Source organism: Daucus carota, chromosome 3, assembly GCF_001625215.2.
Source record: "Daucus carota subsp. sativus chromosome 3, DH1 v3.0, whole genome shotgun sequence".
Lineage (NCBI taxonomy): Eukaryota > Viridiplantae > Streptophyta > Magnoliopsida > Apiales > Apiaceae > Daucus > Daucus carota.
In genome coordinates, this window is record NC_030383.2 from 59,597,508 (window position 1) to 59,613,701 (window position 16,194).

General features: G+C 34.3%; 3 protein-coding genes across 4 annotated transcripts; all 3 read left to right on the forward strand.

Annotated features, from left to right (window-relative positions):
* Nucleotides 1-2,183: 2,183 nt before the first annotated feature.
* On the forward strand, nt 2,184-9,101 carry LOC108211259 (uncharacterized). 2 transcript variants are annotated; one of them, XM_017382809.2, is made up of 4 exons: nt 2,184-2,360; nt 4,473-4,705; nt 7,280-7,584; nt 8,477-9,101. In XM_017382809.2, the coding sequence occupies exons 2-4, from the start codon at nt 4,489-4,491 to the stop codon at nt 8,792-8,794; spliced, it is 840 nt and encodes a 279-aa protein (XP_017238298.1). In that variant the 5' UTR covers nt 2,184-2,360; nt 4,473-4,488; the 3' UTR covers nt 8,795-9,101. The 2 variants fall into 2 exon arrangements, with proteins under 2 accessions (XP_017238298.1, XP_017238299.1); XM_017382810.2 differs by lacking the exons at nt 2,184-2,360; nt 4,473-4,705 and adding an exon at nt 4,726-6,094.
* Nucleotides 9,102-10,121: 1,020 nt separating this feature from the next.
* On the forward strand, nt 10,122-11,297 carry LOC108213634 (ubiquitin-ribosomal protein eL40 fusion protein-like). The gene is made up of 4 exons (XM_017385437.2): nt 10,122-10,361; nt 10,451-10,577; nt 10,871-10,937; nt 11,042-11,297. The coding sequence occupies exons 1-4, from the start codon at nt 10,172-10,174 to the stop codon at nt 11,075-11,077; spliced, it is 420 nt and encodes a 139-aa protein (XP_017240926.1). The 5' UTR covers nt 10,122-10,171; the 3' UTR covers nt 11,078-11,297.
* Nucleotides 11,298-13,922: 2,625 nt separating this feature from the next.
* LOC108212825 (DELLA protein RGL1-like) lies at nt 13,923-15,560 on the forward strand. The gene has a single exon (XM_017384536.1). The coding sequence runs from the start codon at nt 13,923-13,925 to the stop codon at nt 15,558-15,560; it is 1,638 nt and encodes a 545-aa protein (XP_017240025.1).
* Nucleotides 15,561-16,194: the final 634 nt, after the last annotated feature.

Consider the following 16,194-nt stretch of genomic DNA (forward strand, 5'->3'; position numbering starts at 1 on the left):
ATTATGATACATGGTGCAACACAATTTTTTCTCCAACAGTAAAAATGGTGGATTCCAGGCAATTAGGACAACTTAGCTAGGAAGCATGGGTGCGGTGCGGCATCTAGCAAAAAACCAGACCTAAGGTTGGGTAAACTTGCCTCGTGTGCTTAATAAATTATGAGAATATTGGGGTCACAAGTTAGGTGACCAATTCTCCTAAAATCTCAAAGCGCTAGAAAGAGGGCTTTCATAGTTTTGTAGTTAACAAAAGAATTTGACATTTCAGTCCACAATACTTACCAGGAGACACAAGGCTGTGGGATGTTGCTACTTGCTATGTTGGGGTGACTGTTTTGATCCATTATGGTGTCCAAGAAGCTGAGCCTTTTTTTAATAAGTCGGAGATGGATGATAATTTCATGTGTCAATTTAATATTGGATATTAATTTTTTTTATTTATTAAAAATAATGTAGTTGACTATTTGATTTGATTTAAATACTCCTCCTTTATTTTATTAATTAATTACGCGAATCTCCGTATATTTTTTGTGGAATTCATGTTGGATCTAATATGAGTACTTGTTCTTCGTTTGATTTCATACTTATATAATTAATGAATTATTTTTTAAATTTTTATTTGGACGTTAATGATATTATTAACATATCTCATTGGTTCGATCAAAAAAATATATATCTCATTGGTTCAAGTTGGGATTACAAGAAATTATTATTTAATTAAAATTATTAATTTATCAAATATTCAATTATCAAGATTTATTGTAGCGATTATCGGAGTAATAATCAATTGTATTTTAATATTAAAATTTATTTTTGATTTTTAATTATTAATTATTTAATAACAAATATATTTATTATATTATAAATTCATTAATTATCTAAATCAGAGATTTTTAAAAATGATTAATCTCTAAGAGATGCATACGCTGTTAAGAACCTTGTACACGGAATCTCTAATTTTAAATTGAAATTTATAACTATCCAGTAAATACAATTTTTCTTAAAACATTAAAAAAAGGTCCATTTCGTCCTAAGCATTCCCGAAAATTACTCATTTATTTTTGCGACAGGTTCCGTTCCGCATCTATAAGAATTTTCTTTTACTATTAGTAGTATATGTTAAATGAGACAAAAACACAAAATGCACATATAAATTGTACACCATATAAATTGTACAGTGGACTAAAAAACGATTGTCGTTTGGTTGACAGGAATTTACCTTATTGTTTGGTTTACCAGGAGTTTACCTTATTGTTTGGTTTACCAAATACACGTGAAATACAATTCATAGGAACTTCTGATACCTACATTATACAGGAAGTAACTTACCCACTCCCCCTTGGTAAGTCACATTTCCTGCATTCACTTAGATTTAATTTATATGTAATATACAAGTAAAAATACATATCCTATATTAAAATAATAAAGTAATATATTTAATAATTATAATTAGTTAAATTTTAATTATTATATTTATATTATATCCTAATATATTATTATGCTTACACACAATAATAATAATAATAATAATAATAATAATAATAATAATAATAATTTATTATTATATTTATTATTATTATTTATTATATCCTAATAAATTATTATGTTTATGCATAATAATAATAACAATAATTAGTTAACTAGATTTAATTTATTATTATTATTATGTTTAACTGAGAATATTATTGTTGAATTATACTTCTTCGCCCTATAAAAATATAGAATATGTTTTTTTAGTTTAACAAAAAAATGTTGAGAAAATTAAAACGTGTTAATAATATTTTTGTCAGAACTTTATAAATATAATCTAATGTAGAGTGAAGAATAAGTTTAAATAATTAGTTTGTTTAATATTTTTGTATACAAATTTTTATATAAAATATGTCGTAGACCAATATTATAATAAAAAGGAGGAATATAGAGAATTTTGTAATAAACAAAAGGATACAATAATTATTTAAAATGTGTTAAATAATAAATTTATAATTTAGTTAAAAAAATATGAATGCCCTTTCTGTCAACCAAACAAGTTTGCTGGACTTCCCATATAGTTTCAGTGGAGGGGAAGTATAACTTTCTTAGGTAACTTACTTCCCCCATTCAACCAAACAAGCACAGAGTAAATAAAATGGACAAATACTATGAAAGGATAAAAATTAAAAATTAGTTCGAAATTCGCGTGAGCAGTCTTGTGTTTGGGCCTAAACCGTGGATCAAGTGACCAGACCCATAAAACCTCCGACCCATATCAACTCCATCTTCTCCACTCTGAATCTCTGATACAAAACATAACAGACATACATACCTGCTTCAACACCCACAAATTTACACACACCAAGGCCAACATATACTCCAAACAGGTAATTACTAAAACCCTTTTGTTCCTGTCTATTAAATTTTTAATTGTTTTTTTTCTTTAAATTTTCTTTGGTTGATTTATGTTGTTAAATCATTGAATTTAGTGCTTATGTTGCTGTTTTCTTGGTTTTATTATGATCTGGGTTCTCGAGTTTTTACTGTGAAATTGAGTTTATGTTGATTTTGTCAATGAGTTCTTGATAAAAATCCAGTTTTTTTGGGAATTAGGCTGTGAGTGTTTGAATTTGTATCTCAGCTTGTTTGATTTTTATGCGTGTATGTTCCGGGATATGAATTTTTTGCTAACTAGATTATGGGAGGGTATGTATTGGTTATATGTTTTGTTGGTGTATGAAATTCTATTAGAAGACTTGTGTAATTGTATAACAATGTCTGAACCCTTTATTAGCATAAGCCTGTTGGTGGGAGCCTGATTAGGTGAAGTGGTTTTGGTGTGTTTCGAGTCAAACGCGGGATTTAGTTATTGGGCTGCAGTTAGCGTTGTTGAGAGAACAATGTTTTTGGAAGGCGTGTGGATTTTGGATGGGATGATGGTATTCTAGATGGTTAATGATGGAAAAGTATAGGTTGGGTTTTGATGGAAATATATAGGTTGGGTTTTGGTTAACGGGAAATACATGTGCATGTAAGACGAGGAGAGGATGAATTGTATATTAAGTTGGAATAAAAGTTCTATTTTTGGGATATGTTACTTGCAAGCGGAGCAAGCCTTGCTGTGACGTGAGGCGCAAGGTTGCTTCTCATAAAAGTGGACATATCTGTGTTGTGGCCCAATCTGAATAGCGCCTGATTGTTGCTATAATATTTTTCCCTTCATTATATTTTTTCTTACCCCTTACCTTTCCTCTTTTCTAGAATTACTTTCTGTCTGTGTTTTAAAGAATGCATAAATGTAAATAAACCGTACAAGTCAATTTGTGATTTTATTGTGAGCATGCCATAAAAGTAAACTTCAAAAGTTTTGCTGACTCTGACAGAAATGTGCCAATTAGAGGCTTGCAAATTCTTACAGACTAGAAATAATTAAGTTTATGATTCGGAAAATTATTACTAGAATTTTGTATGTGTTCACCTTTTATATATTAATTTTGTTTGTGGTTTTTCTAGTCACTATTATTGTTAAGCAAATTAGTTTCTTAATATTATATCTTCATGTTCTTTGCAGTATCTTTTTTCCAGATTTCAGTTATATTACTGTTCGACATATGAATTACTTGTAAATTTTATCTTTGATACTTACCGAGCTTACTTATATATTTATATGCGGAAGAAGCAAGGGGGTTGGCATCTGTCCACACTGGAATTGAAAATTTGTATCATATATTACAAATACTTGCAAACAATTTTAGTAGCTTAGTTGGTTTTGGGTTTAGTTTAGTTCAGCATTAACAAATACACATTTTGCATTAATATCATCAGGTGAGGGGGAAAAATTAGATTAATGACAGAAGCTTGGCCTTGAGACCCTTCAGTAAACTCTTGCCCAGAATAACAACTAACACGTTTTTCTCTGTTTTTCAAATCATCATATATCTATAAAACATTTTCTAAGCAATCAATGGTAAGTTTCATCAAGTAGTCAGCAATATAGAATGTCTGATTCGCTCATTAATATGCGGTTGATAAGTGAAAATTTGGTAGTAGTAACAGACCTGAGCGAAGACAACAATGAAGGTGGATAAATATAGTTTATTTTTCAATTCTCGACCTAATAACATGATATCGGATTTCCCTTTTAGTATTCAGTAATTAAACTTTTCCATATATGTATATAGGTATTTATAATGGGGTCAATGATTGAAGAACCTTCTGCACACAATCTATTTCATATTTAACAAGATCTGGTAAATAATCTTGCAGTAGAATTTAACTTTGATAGTAGGAGAACTTTTGGATCATTTGTTCAATAGGTGGGGGCAACTACATTTAGCTTATTAAGCACGTGACTTGTTCACTATTTATCGAAAACTGTCCTTGTGGAGGAATTGCATTATTGGCTCTTCTGATCTTATACTATATTGACTTGTTCTATAAATCTTCTCTCTTTCTGGTTCTTAAGTTGATATCTTGTTTGCTGATCTGTTGTTTTTCAGTTGTTCATAAAGAAAGATGAGGCGGTCAGGACAGTATGGCGATCCAGGTGGAAAAGCATATGTTCCGGCGCAGATGCAACATATGTCTGGTCAGAGAGTAGAACAGAAATCTAATAATTATCAAGGGAGACAAGAATCCATGACCTCTGACAAGGAACATCCATACGGGGCTCCAAGAGGAGATGGGCATTGGAGGTGGGAAAGAGATGGCTCTTCCCACATGTTCAATGAAGGTAAACTTTGTATAATGAAGCGTTTTTTCTTTCTTTTGTCCATCTTTCTGCTAAATGTTAGCTTCTGACTTTCAAATTGCTGCACTTTGTGAGCAAGGTTATTACGGCGCCAAGTCGAGCCTCGGCGCCCATATACCTTGAAATTGACTAGTCGAAAAAAGTCAATAACTCCTGATGTACATATATTTTTTTTAAAAAATATATGATGGCCATGGCCCTGTTTGGCTTATCTTATTTTCAGGCATAATAATCTTTTCTTCTGGAAAAGATACGTAAATGTGTACAATATTTTCTTTTTTTTTTTGAAAATAAATGACTTATTTCTACAAATAAAGAATATTAAAGACTTATTACATATGTTATACTAAAAAATATATTATGTAAAATATGAACTTTTTTCTAAAATAAGTCCTTATTTTTGTAAAAAATGGTACTAATTCAAATAAAAAGTAATAGACAATAAATTCAAATACCAAAAGTCAAGCATCCATAAGCAAATAAAAACATAATAAGTGCAATAAATTAATCACATATAGGCCTCCATCTCAAAGTCATGAAATACTCCATCTTCTCGAGTATTCATCTTGGATGGATAGGGAGGCACACTATAATCATCTCCAACATCCCCATCATCAGTAGGAGTATTGTCTTCAGCTCCCCCATGTAGTGTTTCGTTGAGTATAGGTACACACATCACTAGTTGACAACCTTTTTTAGCTTTTCTTGGAAGAGGGCGTCTTTTAAGTGCTTTGAGGCACCTGAAGCTATATTAACCGCACTCCAAAACCTATCTTCAATTTCGGTGATCCACTCATTAGTCCATGCCGAGTCATCAAATATGAGTGGATTAATTATTTTTTTTCCAAGTTCATGCATCTTTTGAATTTCTGTTTGTATTGAACATACACCAAATTATTCAAACGTTGATGTTCTAACATATTCCTCTTTTTTGTATGTATCTAAATTAATCAAATATATAAAATTTAAATTTGATTAGGCATCAAGTATAAGTAGTTGCAAATTGGCCATAAATCCGTCTTACATGTAAAAAAACTTTAAAAGGATTAATTAGAAGAAACAAAAGATAATAAATAATAGAATTATCAAAATAATTATAAACTTAAATCGAAAAGCAGATAATTAATTAATAAAATTATATACATGGGAAAAAGATTTACATATATGTATCTATCGATGTATATACACATTGTCAAAAAAGAGAAGAAGAAAGGGGAAGAAAGAAGATGAAGGAGAGATACAGAGACGAAGAAAGAAAGAAGAATGGAGAAGGAAGTAGAAGGGAGAAGGAGAAAGGAGAAGCGAGTAGCTTGCCAGAATCACGTCGACATTGGAAAAGAAGCCGCCGTCCCAGTCGTACATCTTTTACTCGTAAGCCTTTAGATCTGCAAAAAGTAAATCTTTAGATCTGCGAAAATCAAGTCTTTTGCCCCAAAAAGCCCTATTTTTCGATCCGGGTCGGATTTCGGGCCAGGTCCGGGTAAAAACCCATGGACGCCTTATTCACCAATTGTAGCTTGGATGCATATTCCTAACAAAGAAATATATGATATCCTATATTTTTTGTATATATAGATTTCTTTGGTCACCTTTTTCGAAAATCTCCAAGGTCTGCATTTGTAATGGTCAAGTTATAGCATGTATAACTATGCCTAGTAAGAGAGTGACTTCTGTCCGTGGCTAAATTAAAGATTATGAATTTTGATATCTCGTAGATACATTTGTCACAACGTATTTTCATATCTGCTCTTGTGTGGGATAGTTTGACTTTTGAGACCTTAAATTTAAAATATGTTGTGCTTTTTTAGATGGTTTATGGGGCTAGTAGTAATTTAAGAAATTCATAATAAAAACTTGTTAGATGCCTCAGTAACAGGAGCTAATTGAAGGTAGCCAACTTTTTTGGTATCTTGAAGGTGAGATGCAATTTTATGTTCTTTAACCAAAAATTCCGCTTGATTGTTGCAGCTATATAAACTGAATTGTCAATCTCTAGAGTTTACTTCTTTTAGCCTCATTTGTTTTAATTATCTATAGCTTTTCATACATACAACTTGATCTTTTAAAGTTGTTTATACCCTTAATGTTTTTATCATATCATAAAAGATCCATCTACACCATTGCTTAACTTGTTCCCATGACAGACGAGTTGTGCACATGCACTTAATTATCATATTGTAAGTGAAGATTTTTGAGGAGCCACAAAATGAAATGAATTTGTTTTAGCAGATAAATTTCTCCATGAAGTACTTAATTATCCCTCCCTTTGTGTCATGCTAACCTTAAGCGTTGCCTCTTTTTTACATTATTGACCTTTGTGATTTGCATTTTTTTTGCCCAGATTTTAAGCTAGAGTAATGCAGCTCTCACATTATTCTCCTTTCGGATTTAAATATTTTGCGGAGAATTTAACCTAGAGTATAGCAACTCGCACATTATTGACCTTTGTGATTTATGTTTCTTTGCCTAGAATTGTAATTTATATCTCGTGAATACTTTTTAACTAGTGACTATGCGACAACATACTAATATATGGTGTGGTTGCTCGTGTTATAGGTCAAGGGGGTGATAGACCTAGATCCTACTACCAGGGCCAAAGGTCAGATCCAAGAATGGTTCTAGAGAGACAAGGCAACAATGATCCTAGATCTCATCCTGGTGACCCAAGAATGGGTTCGGACAGACAAGGCAACAATGATGCTAGATCTCATCCTGGTGAAGAAGATATGGAGATTGGGTATGAAGATAAACCCATGCTGCAGACCTTTGAGGGTCTTGAACAAAGATTTCTGGATGACATCATGAAACTAGCTAAAGAACAGACTGATGCAGAGGATGCTGAGAATGCTAGGCACAGGGAGGTTAGTTCATAAATATAACAAGTACTTGAATTATTCTTTGCTCCGTAATTTATCTCTTAATGATAATCTACTATCATAGATGGAGATAGTATAAATTCAGCATACATCAGTATGTAGGGGTGTACATGGTTTGCCCAAACCGTTTAAACCAACCCAAACCGGCCCTATTTTCGGCCGAACCAAACCGAAAATTTTAAACCGTTCTTTAATTGGGTTGAATCGGCTCCAACCCGACTTTAATGGGTTGGGCATGGGTTTAGATTTTATTTGGTCAACCCAACCCAACCCGGGGGTATTTTAATAAAAATACATTATATATATATATAATATATATACCTAACAAAATTGTATATATGTAAAATATAGCTACCCAATTGAAATTATAATATTAGTGTGATAAAATTGAATTATAACATTGGTATCTTTCCTCGAGTTTCCTTTAAAATATCTTTCCTGCACATTTGTCATTCGTCTGCTTGCCTTTTGAGAGTTCAATAGTGAAGCTACTATCCTTTAAAAGTCCAAACTTGTTTTAATGCTCTATAATTAGTAAGTTGAGTAGCAATTTTAAAACTGCAAAATATGCGATTTAGTAGTTAGTAACCCGTCAAACCGACCCAAACCAACCCAACCCGAAGTATGGCAAATTGGGTTGGGTTATAAATTAAATTTAATGGGTTGGGTTCGAAAATTAGCAAACCGAATTTAATGGGTTGGGTCGAAAAAAAATCTAAACCGGGCCAACCCGGCCCGCGTACACCCCTATCAGTATGAATTGGTCACGAAAGATATCCTAATTTATTGCTTATTAGCACTTTAATTAAATATACTTCCGTTCACCGGATAACCTGATGTTCTGAGGCTCATACAAATGTTGAACTTTGTTTTTCAGAGCATAAACTCCATCAATTGTCAGTATCAGGAACAACTTGATGCGCTTCGAGCCCGGCATGCAGCTCGAAGAGATGAGATCCTTAAGAGAGAAACTGAAGCACGTCAACAGCAGTATCAGACAGTAGTGCTGGACAACTACCCTAACAGTGGAATGGTCCATAGCGACCCCCATGGTTATCCTGCTGCGGAACCACATCAGTACGATCCCTACGTTGAACGGGCTCGATTTCCGGTCGGGTATAGGGACCATGGGCTTGATCAAAGAGGTCAATACCATGGCCCCCGAGTTCCTGAAGCGGGATCACGTTATCGCTGATTTGGTAAAATGTAGCACAACATAATCCTGTAGGGCTTTGATATTACCTGTAGTGTTGCTTGTACCTGCATAATTTAGCCATTTGATGCTGGTTGTTTTATGTTTGTAATGCTTCTTTAGAAAGAATAAAACTCTGTGCTAGCTTAGCTATTTGAGTAGCTGAAACTCTGTACTAGATTAGCTATTTGAGGAGCTGTCCGTTGAAAGCCCCCGGTTTCTTGGATGTTTTGCATCTGATCTATGTTTCTTTTATAGAATTTGAAATATTTGTTGAGGCGAATGTCAACGGTTTTGGAAGTTTAGCTTATGACTTATGTTATGTTTGGTTAGGATGAATGATTTTGTGTTTGGTTAGGGTGAAAGATTTTGGAAGTATGACTTATGTTGTGTTTGGTTAGAGTGAATGATTTTGGAAGAATGGAATGAAATATGAATTATGTTAACAGATAATTGTTTAGAACTTCATTTCAAGATTACACTCTCATTTTGAAAATTAATGTTTTCTTCTCTCTTACCCCTTACCGCGGTGAGTTCTCAAGTTTTATCATAATAATTTCGTAGCAACTCAATTTTCTTTTCAAATCCCTCTTATTTTTATATATTTCTAGTCATTGTATTCAATTTTCTGTAATCAAAGAGAACATCAGAGTTCTAAATAAATATCATTGTTTTGCTCTCCTCCTCAAGATTTTACAAAACAAGCCATTATGCCTTCTACTTGAGTATGGGTGATTTGGGCTTTATATACAAACGTTCAGACTGGTAACCTAAGAATGATTCCCTTTTAAATCTAAAATTACTGACTGGTCAGTTTTATACAATAATTTTTTATTGTTTGACATTAATTTTAAGTCTTCTATCATGTATAATTGTATTATTTATTTCTAAAATTTAATTTCTGAATTAAAAAACTATATTTTTATTCATAAAAAAATATTTAAAAAATTATGAAACTATATGTTTTAAAAATATTAAAATATGTACCGAACTCTCGCTCTTGGTCATATACAAATTCACGTACCGGAACGTAGGAGTTGTATATATAAAAACAGTGAGTATGATTAATAAAATGTTCAGTGCCTGTATCGAAAATAATAAATAAGAGTCTCCATATAGCGTTACGATATATGTTTTGCTTGGGCTGTACTCAAAATTTCAAATGTTATCTCCACGATTCCACGCAATTTGCATGTACGTACGAACAGACAACATTTGTTTTTGTTTTTGCTAAATAACAGACGACATTTGTTAATGCTGCAAAGGAATTAAAGTAGACTTTATGTGTTCCCCAAGAATTATAAACCCTATATAAACCGCTTTGCTTCTCAGTTTCACCCACACAAACTTACAATATATTTTCGAGAGAGAGCTGGGAAAATGCAGATTTTTGTTCAAAATTTTGTTGGGAAAACCCTGACTCTCGAGGTTGAGTCGAGTGATACTATTCGTGATGTCATGTGTTTGGTTGAGCGGAAAGACGGGGTTCCCGTGGATCAGCAGCGGTTGTGCTTTGCGGGAAAGGAACTTGATGGAGGGCTTGCTGTTGGTGATTATGGTATCGGTAAAGGTATTAAAGTCAGGCACACATTTTATGTTTTTAGTTATGGTTGATGAAAATATATGTGTGAAGAGTGGTTTGGTTTTATGTTGGTGCAGAGGCTACGTTGTATCTTGGTGCTAGGCTCGTGGGAGGCAAAGGTGCTACGCAGCACTACAGGAACACTGATCCAAAGCTGGTGGAGCTTGCAAAGAAGTTTAACCAGTGCAAGCTGATTTGCCGCAAGTATGAGCTACTCTCTTCTCTCTCTCTCTCTCTCTCTCTCTCTCTCCTCTCCCACTCTCCCTCCCTCTCCCTCTTTCCATCTCTCTCTCCCTCACCCTCTCCCAGTCTCCCTCACCCTCTCTCTCTCTCTCTCTCTCTCTCTCCCTCCCTCCCTCTCTCTCTCTCTCTCTCTCTCCATCTCTCTCTCTCTCTCACCCTCTCTCTTTCCCCCTCTCTCCCTCTTTCTCTCCATCTCTCCCTCGCCCTCGCTCTCTCTCTCTTTCTCTCACACACATTTATCATGTGCATTTCAGCTGCTACGCTCGTCTGCACATTCGAGCCAAGAACTGCAGGAAGAAACAATGTGGCCACAGCAACCAGGTACACTTAAAACTGTTTCACTGCTCAACATCATTAATAATCCACAACCAAATAAAATTCCAGACACTCACATCATTTTTGTGTACCGATATTTCGTACTGCAGTTGCGTCCCAAGTCTGTTCTTGATTCCAGAGGTTGAAGACCGAGCCCTATATCTACTTATATTCCATCTACATATGAAGAAGTTAGTAGCAATCAAGAAGATGCCTCTGCAAATCATGTCTGTCTATATATGTTGCAGCAGCTAGGCTAGCTTTGTGGTAGTTATAAAAACCTGGTGTTCTGTAAAAAGCATGACCATTTTTTTTGGCTTCTTGCAGCTCTATCAATTAATCATCTACTTTTGTTTTACCGTCTCAGTAGTTGTGTTGATTTCTCTCTTCGGCTGTCGGATAAATCGATAATCTCGATAAATTAATTATAATCTTAATATATTTAATATGAATAAATTAGTAAATTTTATCAATTTCGAATTATTAATTTATTGTGATTTGACTTAATTGCATTTTTAACTAGCTAGATGACATTGCGAAAATAAATGCAAAACTGCGTCTATAGATGGATAATCCCAAATTAATACTCCCTCCGTTTCAATTTACATGTCCACCTTGAAGAAAATTTTTTGTTTCAAATTACTTGTCCAATTCAACTTTCAATGCAAAATCATATTTCCAAAGTCAATTCAACTCCACATATCTCTTATTTATATTTCCTAGATCAATCTCACTCCACATATTTTGATCATTTAATGCAATTAATTTGTGAACAACCACTTTTCTTAAACTGTGTGATTTTTCTAAAGTGGACATCTAATTTGAAACGGAGGGAGTAAATTTTATCGATTTTGAACTTATAAATTTATTACGATTTAACTTAGTAGCGTCTTAACTAGATGTTTAATTTTCATATTTTTTAATATTAATGAAACATTGAGAAAATAAACGCAAATACTTCATTAGCTTTATATTCATGCATATTAACATGTATGGTAATTCAACGAGGATGCATGAAACGGGTACCTGTATTTGTATATACATTTTTGTCAAAATATCGTTGAACTGTCTATTTATGAGAACATGCGATTATTAATTACTATTTGTTCGACTTGATCATTAGGGACATCGGAGATTACAAATTACCGTTTATTCGACTTGGTCAATGGTGCAGATACTTTTGTTTCGAAAAAACATGTCCGGTAATTATTTTCGGTACGCATGCTGACACCAATTGCAGGTTGTAGAGATGCTTGCTATATTAGGCACAAGCCGCACAAAAACAACACAGTTACATTGCTTTACTGCCGTTCAAGCATATTCCCATCCGTATTCAAATAATTAATCCACCATTTCTTGTACAAACCTTATCAAGTTTAGCCACGATGTGATGATGCACAGTTGCACACTTCTAATTCCAAAGTTTTAAATTTCAGAATTCCAAAAATCTTGAAATTAGTCGAGATAAATTTTTTTATTTCAGAATAATCACAAGCAGGGTAAAAAGTAGGGGTAAGGAAAATCGTACCGGAAGGGAAATCATACTGAAATCGAAAAATCAAACTGAATTGAATCGTGAAAATTCAGTATAGTCTTGATTTTCTAGAAAACTCAGTCTTTTCGGGCCAGATTGAATATACGGAAATAAAATATTTCGACACGCACATAATAGTCCGAATATATGACATTTATATTTATATTATATTATTTTTTATATATTTTGTAAGCTATAATTATAATATCTAATTTCTATACATAATTATATCTATCTTTGATGAAATGGTGGTGATTGATATTTTTTAATAAATGATGAAATTTATCTTTATTTATAATATATGTTTTTATTTTTTTATAAATTTGGTTCTTTCATACCGGACCAGATTAAATTAAATTATTTCATTTCGAGTCAATAATTGAATTTTAATGTGATCGGTCAAAGAGGAAAAAACAATTAATTTTTGATCTAGTCGACTTAATTCGATTTTGAACCGAATACTCCTTCATGAGAAGTCCGAAGTGTGCCGTTCAAGACTTAGAGCATCTCCAACCGTAGAGTACCCTTAGCTAAAATGTGAGTTGGCATACCATAATTAAAAATTATAGCCAACATCGTCAAAAAAGTACACTCCAACCACGCCCACCTGTTGTCTATAATTTTAGCCAACCTCCTATGGATGGCTAAATTTGTCGAACCTCTACAGGTCTGTAAGAAAATCTGTAGAAAGATTGCACATCATTTATTACCATATTGAACTGATATATTCTATTTTAACAATTTGAAATATTAATAACATACTATTTTTAAATTATAGCCAACCAAGATAGCCAATACCATTGAAGCAAAATGTGTTACAGGTTCAGCAAATTTTACATAAAGTCTTACAGGTCCAATTTAGCCAACGATTATAGCCAACGCCGTTGGAGATGCTCTTACAAACACTAGATAAATTAAAAATGTGTAAATTTTGACATTCGAGTTCTAGACTTTAAAAGTAAACGATCCCCGTACAATATCTGATTTTACAGCCAAACTATGTCTATCTCGCTTATTATATTAAATCCAGCAGCCTTAACCCAGAAGTAACGTGGATTATTTAAATTTCTTAAAATGAGAAAGAAACGAACATAGAGAGGACTGATCTAAATCCAGACAATACTCCAAGGACAGTTAATTATTTATCTTCAAAAAGATTCATCCGGTCATTAAAATTATCCATACCCAAATATTGTTTTTTCGATATCTTGGCTCCATTGATTATATACTTGCGAATCAATGTGTTATGCAATTTTCTCGGGCTGTATTTTTGTCTCTAGTGTTCAGCTCCACTAGTTTGCTGATGAACCAGTTCATTATGTTGTTACATTGTCCTCTTCGCAGAATTGAAGATATCACCAACTGCATGCTTTTACAGGTATATATATAATCTTAAAGATGTTTGGACTCCAGAGACATATAGTCGGTTTACACTACAAGAAAAACGGGTATTTAAAATGTCGGGTTATATCGGGATATCGAGTTCAAATATTGTTCAGACAGGTGATAATAGGCCAGTTGAAGTCCTTAAGGAAGAAAATTTTAGTCGAGCAGTAGAAGTATCTGTGTCGAGACTGGAGGAACCCGGAGAGCCGAGCATTGATAAGGGAAAAATTGCAGAAGTGGGATTCGGTGATTTAGTGTCTCCCAGCCTCGGCCCCCGAGTAGACTCCCCTGCAGTCAAGCAGAGGCCTGGTTTTGGTTCTGCTTCATTGTTTGAGCTTCTCAGCAGATACGAAAGAGGGGGGAAAAGGTTGTCAGATCATGAAAATTTAGGCAATCCGAGCTGCGAAAGTTCAAGTAGGCAGAAGCTCTCGACAGAAGAGATCATAAGGGTGGCTGCAGAGAGGTACATTGAGTTCCCTAGCAAAGATCTTGACTGTGTTACAACTTTTATTCACCCTTATGGTTCGGCCTTGTCGAGTCTGTCACTGGAGGAAACAAGCGGCGCAGACCTTGCACACCTTCTTTTATCTGCGGCTGAAAAAATTTGGGATGGGAAGATTGATTCTGCAAGGAGAATGCTTGCGTTCTGCCAGTGCAAGGCCTCGAGGTCAGGTAATCCAATTGAAAGACTAACGTCGTATTTTTCTGCAGCTCTGCAAGAGAGAATCTCCAGAGAGACGGGCAGTAGAAGAATTAGTACAATTAGTGACAATGCTAGAACTCCCAATTTTAATGGCCTCTTTACAGGTGTTGATCAAACAGCTGTGGCGATCCACGAGTACATTCCATTTAGTAAGGTCTTGCACTTTGCATCAACGCAGACTATTCTAGAACATGTGGAAAATGAGACCGATATACACCTCATTGATCTTCATATTAGGAGTGGAATGCAGTGGCCACCTATGATACAAGCCCTTTCAGAGCGGAAAGATTATCCAATTAAGTACCTCAAGATAACCGCTCTTGATACAGTAGACAAGCAGATTGTTGAGGATATTGGCAAGAGGCTGGAAAGCTTTGCCAATCCTCTGAACATCTCCTTTTCATTCAACGTCGTATCTGTGGATGACATTAGTAACCTGAACAAAGAATTATTTGATGTTCAATCTGGTGAAGCGGTGGTGATCTATGCTCCTACAATACTCAGAACTATGCTCCCGAGGCCTGATAAAATGGAAAATTTGATGAGAGTAATCAAAGAACTCAATCCCCTGATTATGATCTTACATGAAATAGAAGCCAACGACAACTCACCTTCATTTATCAATCGCTTCGTTGAGACCCTTTTCTTCTATAGTACATGGTTTGATTGCTTGGAAGAGTGCCTGGACCGCGATAACCAGCACAGGAAGACTCTTGAAAGACATTACTTTGGCAGAGGGATCATAAACACTCTTGCAACCGAGGGAGAAGAGAGGATTACGCGAAGTGTGAAGCTCGACGTGTGGAGATCATACTTTGTGAGGTGTCAAATGGTGGAAGTGGAAGTCCCGGAATCATCTTTTCATCAAGCTGAAGTGGTTCTTAAGAAGGGATTTTCTTGTGCAAGGTTCTGCACTCTCAGTAGTGATGGCAAGTGTTTGATGATTGCATGGAAAGGAACTCCAGTGTTTTCACTTTCGACTTGGAAGTTTGAGCAAAATTCGTAACACTTTTGATTGTTTGATCGGGGGTGTTTGGTACACGGTTAATGAGCCCGGTTAACGGGAATCGGAACCTCAATCACATGCTGTGTTTGAATTAGTTATTTGGTGCTATAAAATAGGAACCCCAATCCTCAAAATTATACCCTTCCCACCCTTGGATTTTCATATCATTTCCATTTCCGTTAACCTTCATTTCCATTCCCGATTCTCACTCCTAATCTCAATCCAAACAAACCTACCAATTGTTTTCTTTTCCCCATTTCTTGTGGTCTGCTAGCTACAAGCCTATTTCATTTGTTTCTTTACTTCATTTTTTTTCTGTATTTACATGCAAGGAACCTAGAGTTAAAACAAGTCGTTAAGATCAGAAGTTTCAGACAAACATGGTCATTGCTCAAATAGTCGATATTGTCGCAGAATGGGCCAAAATAACCGCTTTCACAGGAGCGACAAGCCCAGATTTTGTAAACACATATAAAATGCAATTATTTATTAATTTAGTATCTACTACCGTACGGTCCGTGCTAGTTTGTTATCAACCAATTTAAATTTATGAGTACGTCCAAATACAAAAAACAAAGTTAAATTTATATTTACTTGTGGATATTATACTAAAAACATCCGATTTATTTAAATT

Excerpts from the sequence above, each read along its gene's own strand:
- LOC108211259 (XM_017382809.2), top strand. The coding sequence starts at position 4,489 with ATGAGGCGGTCAGGACAGTATGGCGATCCAGGTGGAAAAGCATATGTT. Across the intron at positions 4,706-7,279 it reads TTCCCACATGTTCAATGAAG|GTCAAGGGGGTGATAGACCT; the intron begins GTAAACTTTGTA and ends CTCGTGTTATAG. Across the intron at positions 7,585-8,476 it reads AGAATGCTAGGCACAGGGAG|AGCATAAACTCCATCAATTG; the intron begins GTTAGTTCATAA and ends TTTGTTTTTCAG.
- LOC108213634 (XM_017385437.2), top strand. The coding sequence starts at position 10,172 with ATGCAGATTTTTGTTCAAAATTTTGTTGGGAAAACCCTGACTCTCGAG. Across the intron at positions 10,362-10,450 it reads TGATTATGGTATCGGTAAAG|AGGCTACGTTGTATCTTGGT; the intron begins GTATTAAAGTCA and ends ATGTTGGTGCAG. Across the intron at positions 10,578-10,870 it reads TGCAAGCTGATTTGCCGCAA|CTGCTACGCTCGTCTGCACA; the intron begins GTATGAGCTACT and ends TGTGCATTTCAG.
- LOC108212825 (XM_017384536.1), top strand. The coding sequence starts at position 13,923 with ATGTCGGGTTATATCGGGATATCGAGTTCAAATATTGTTCAGACAGGT.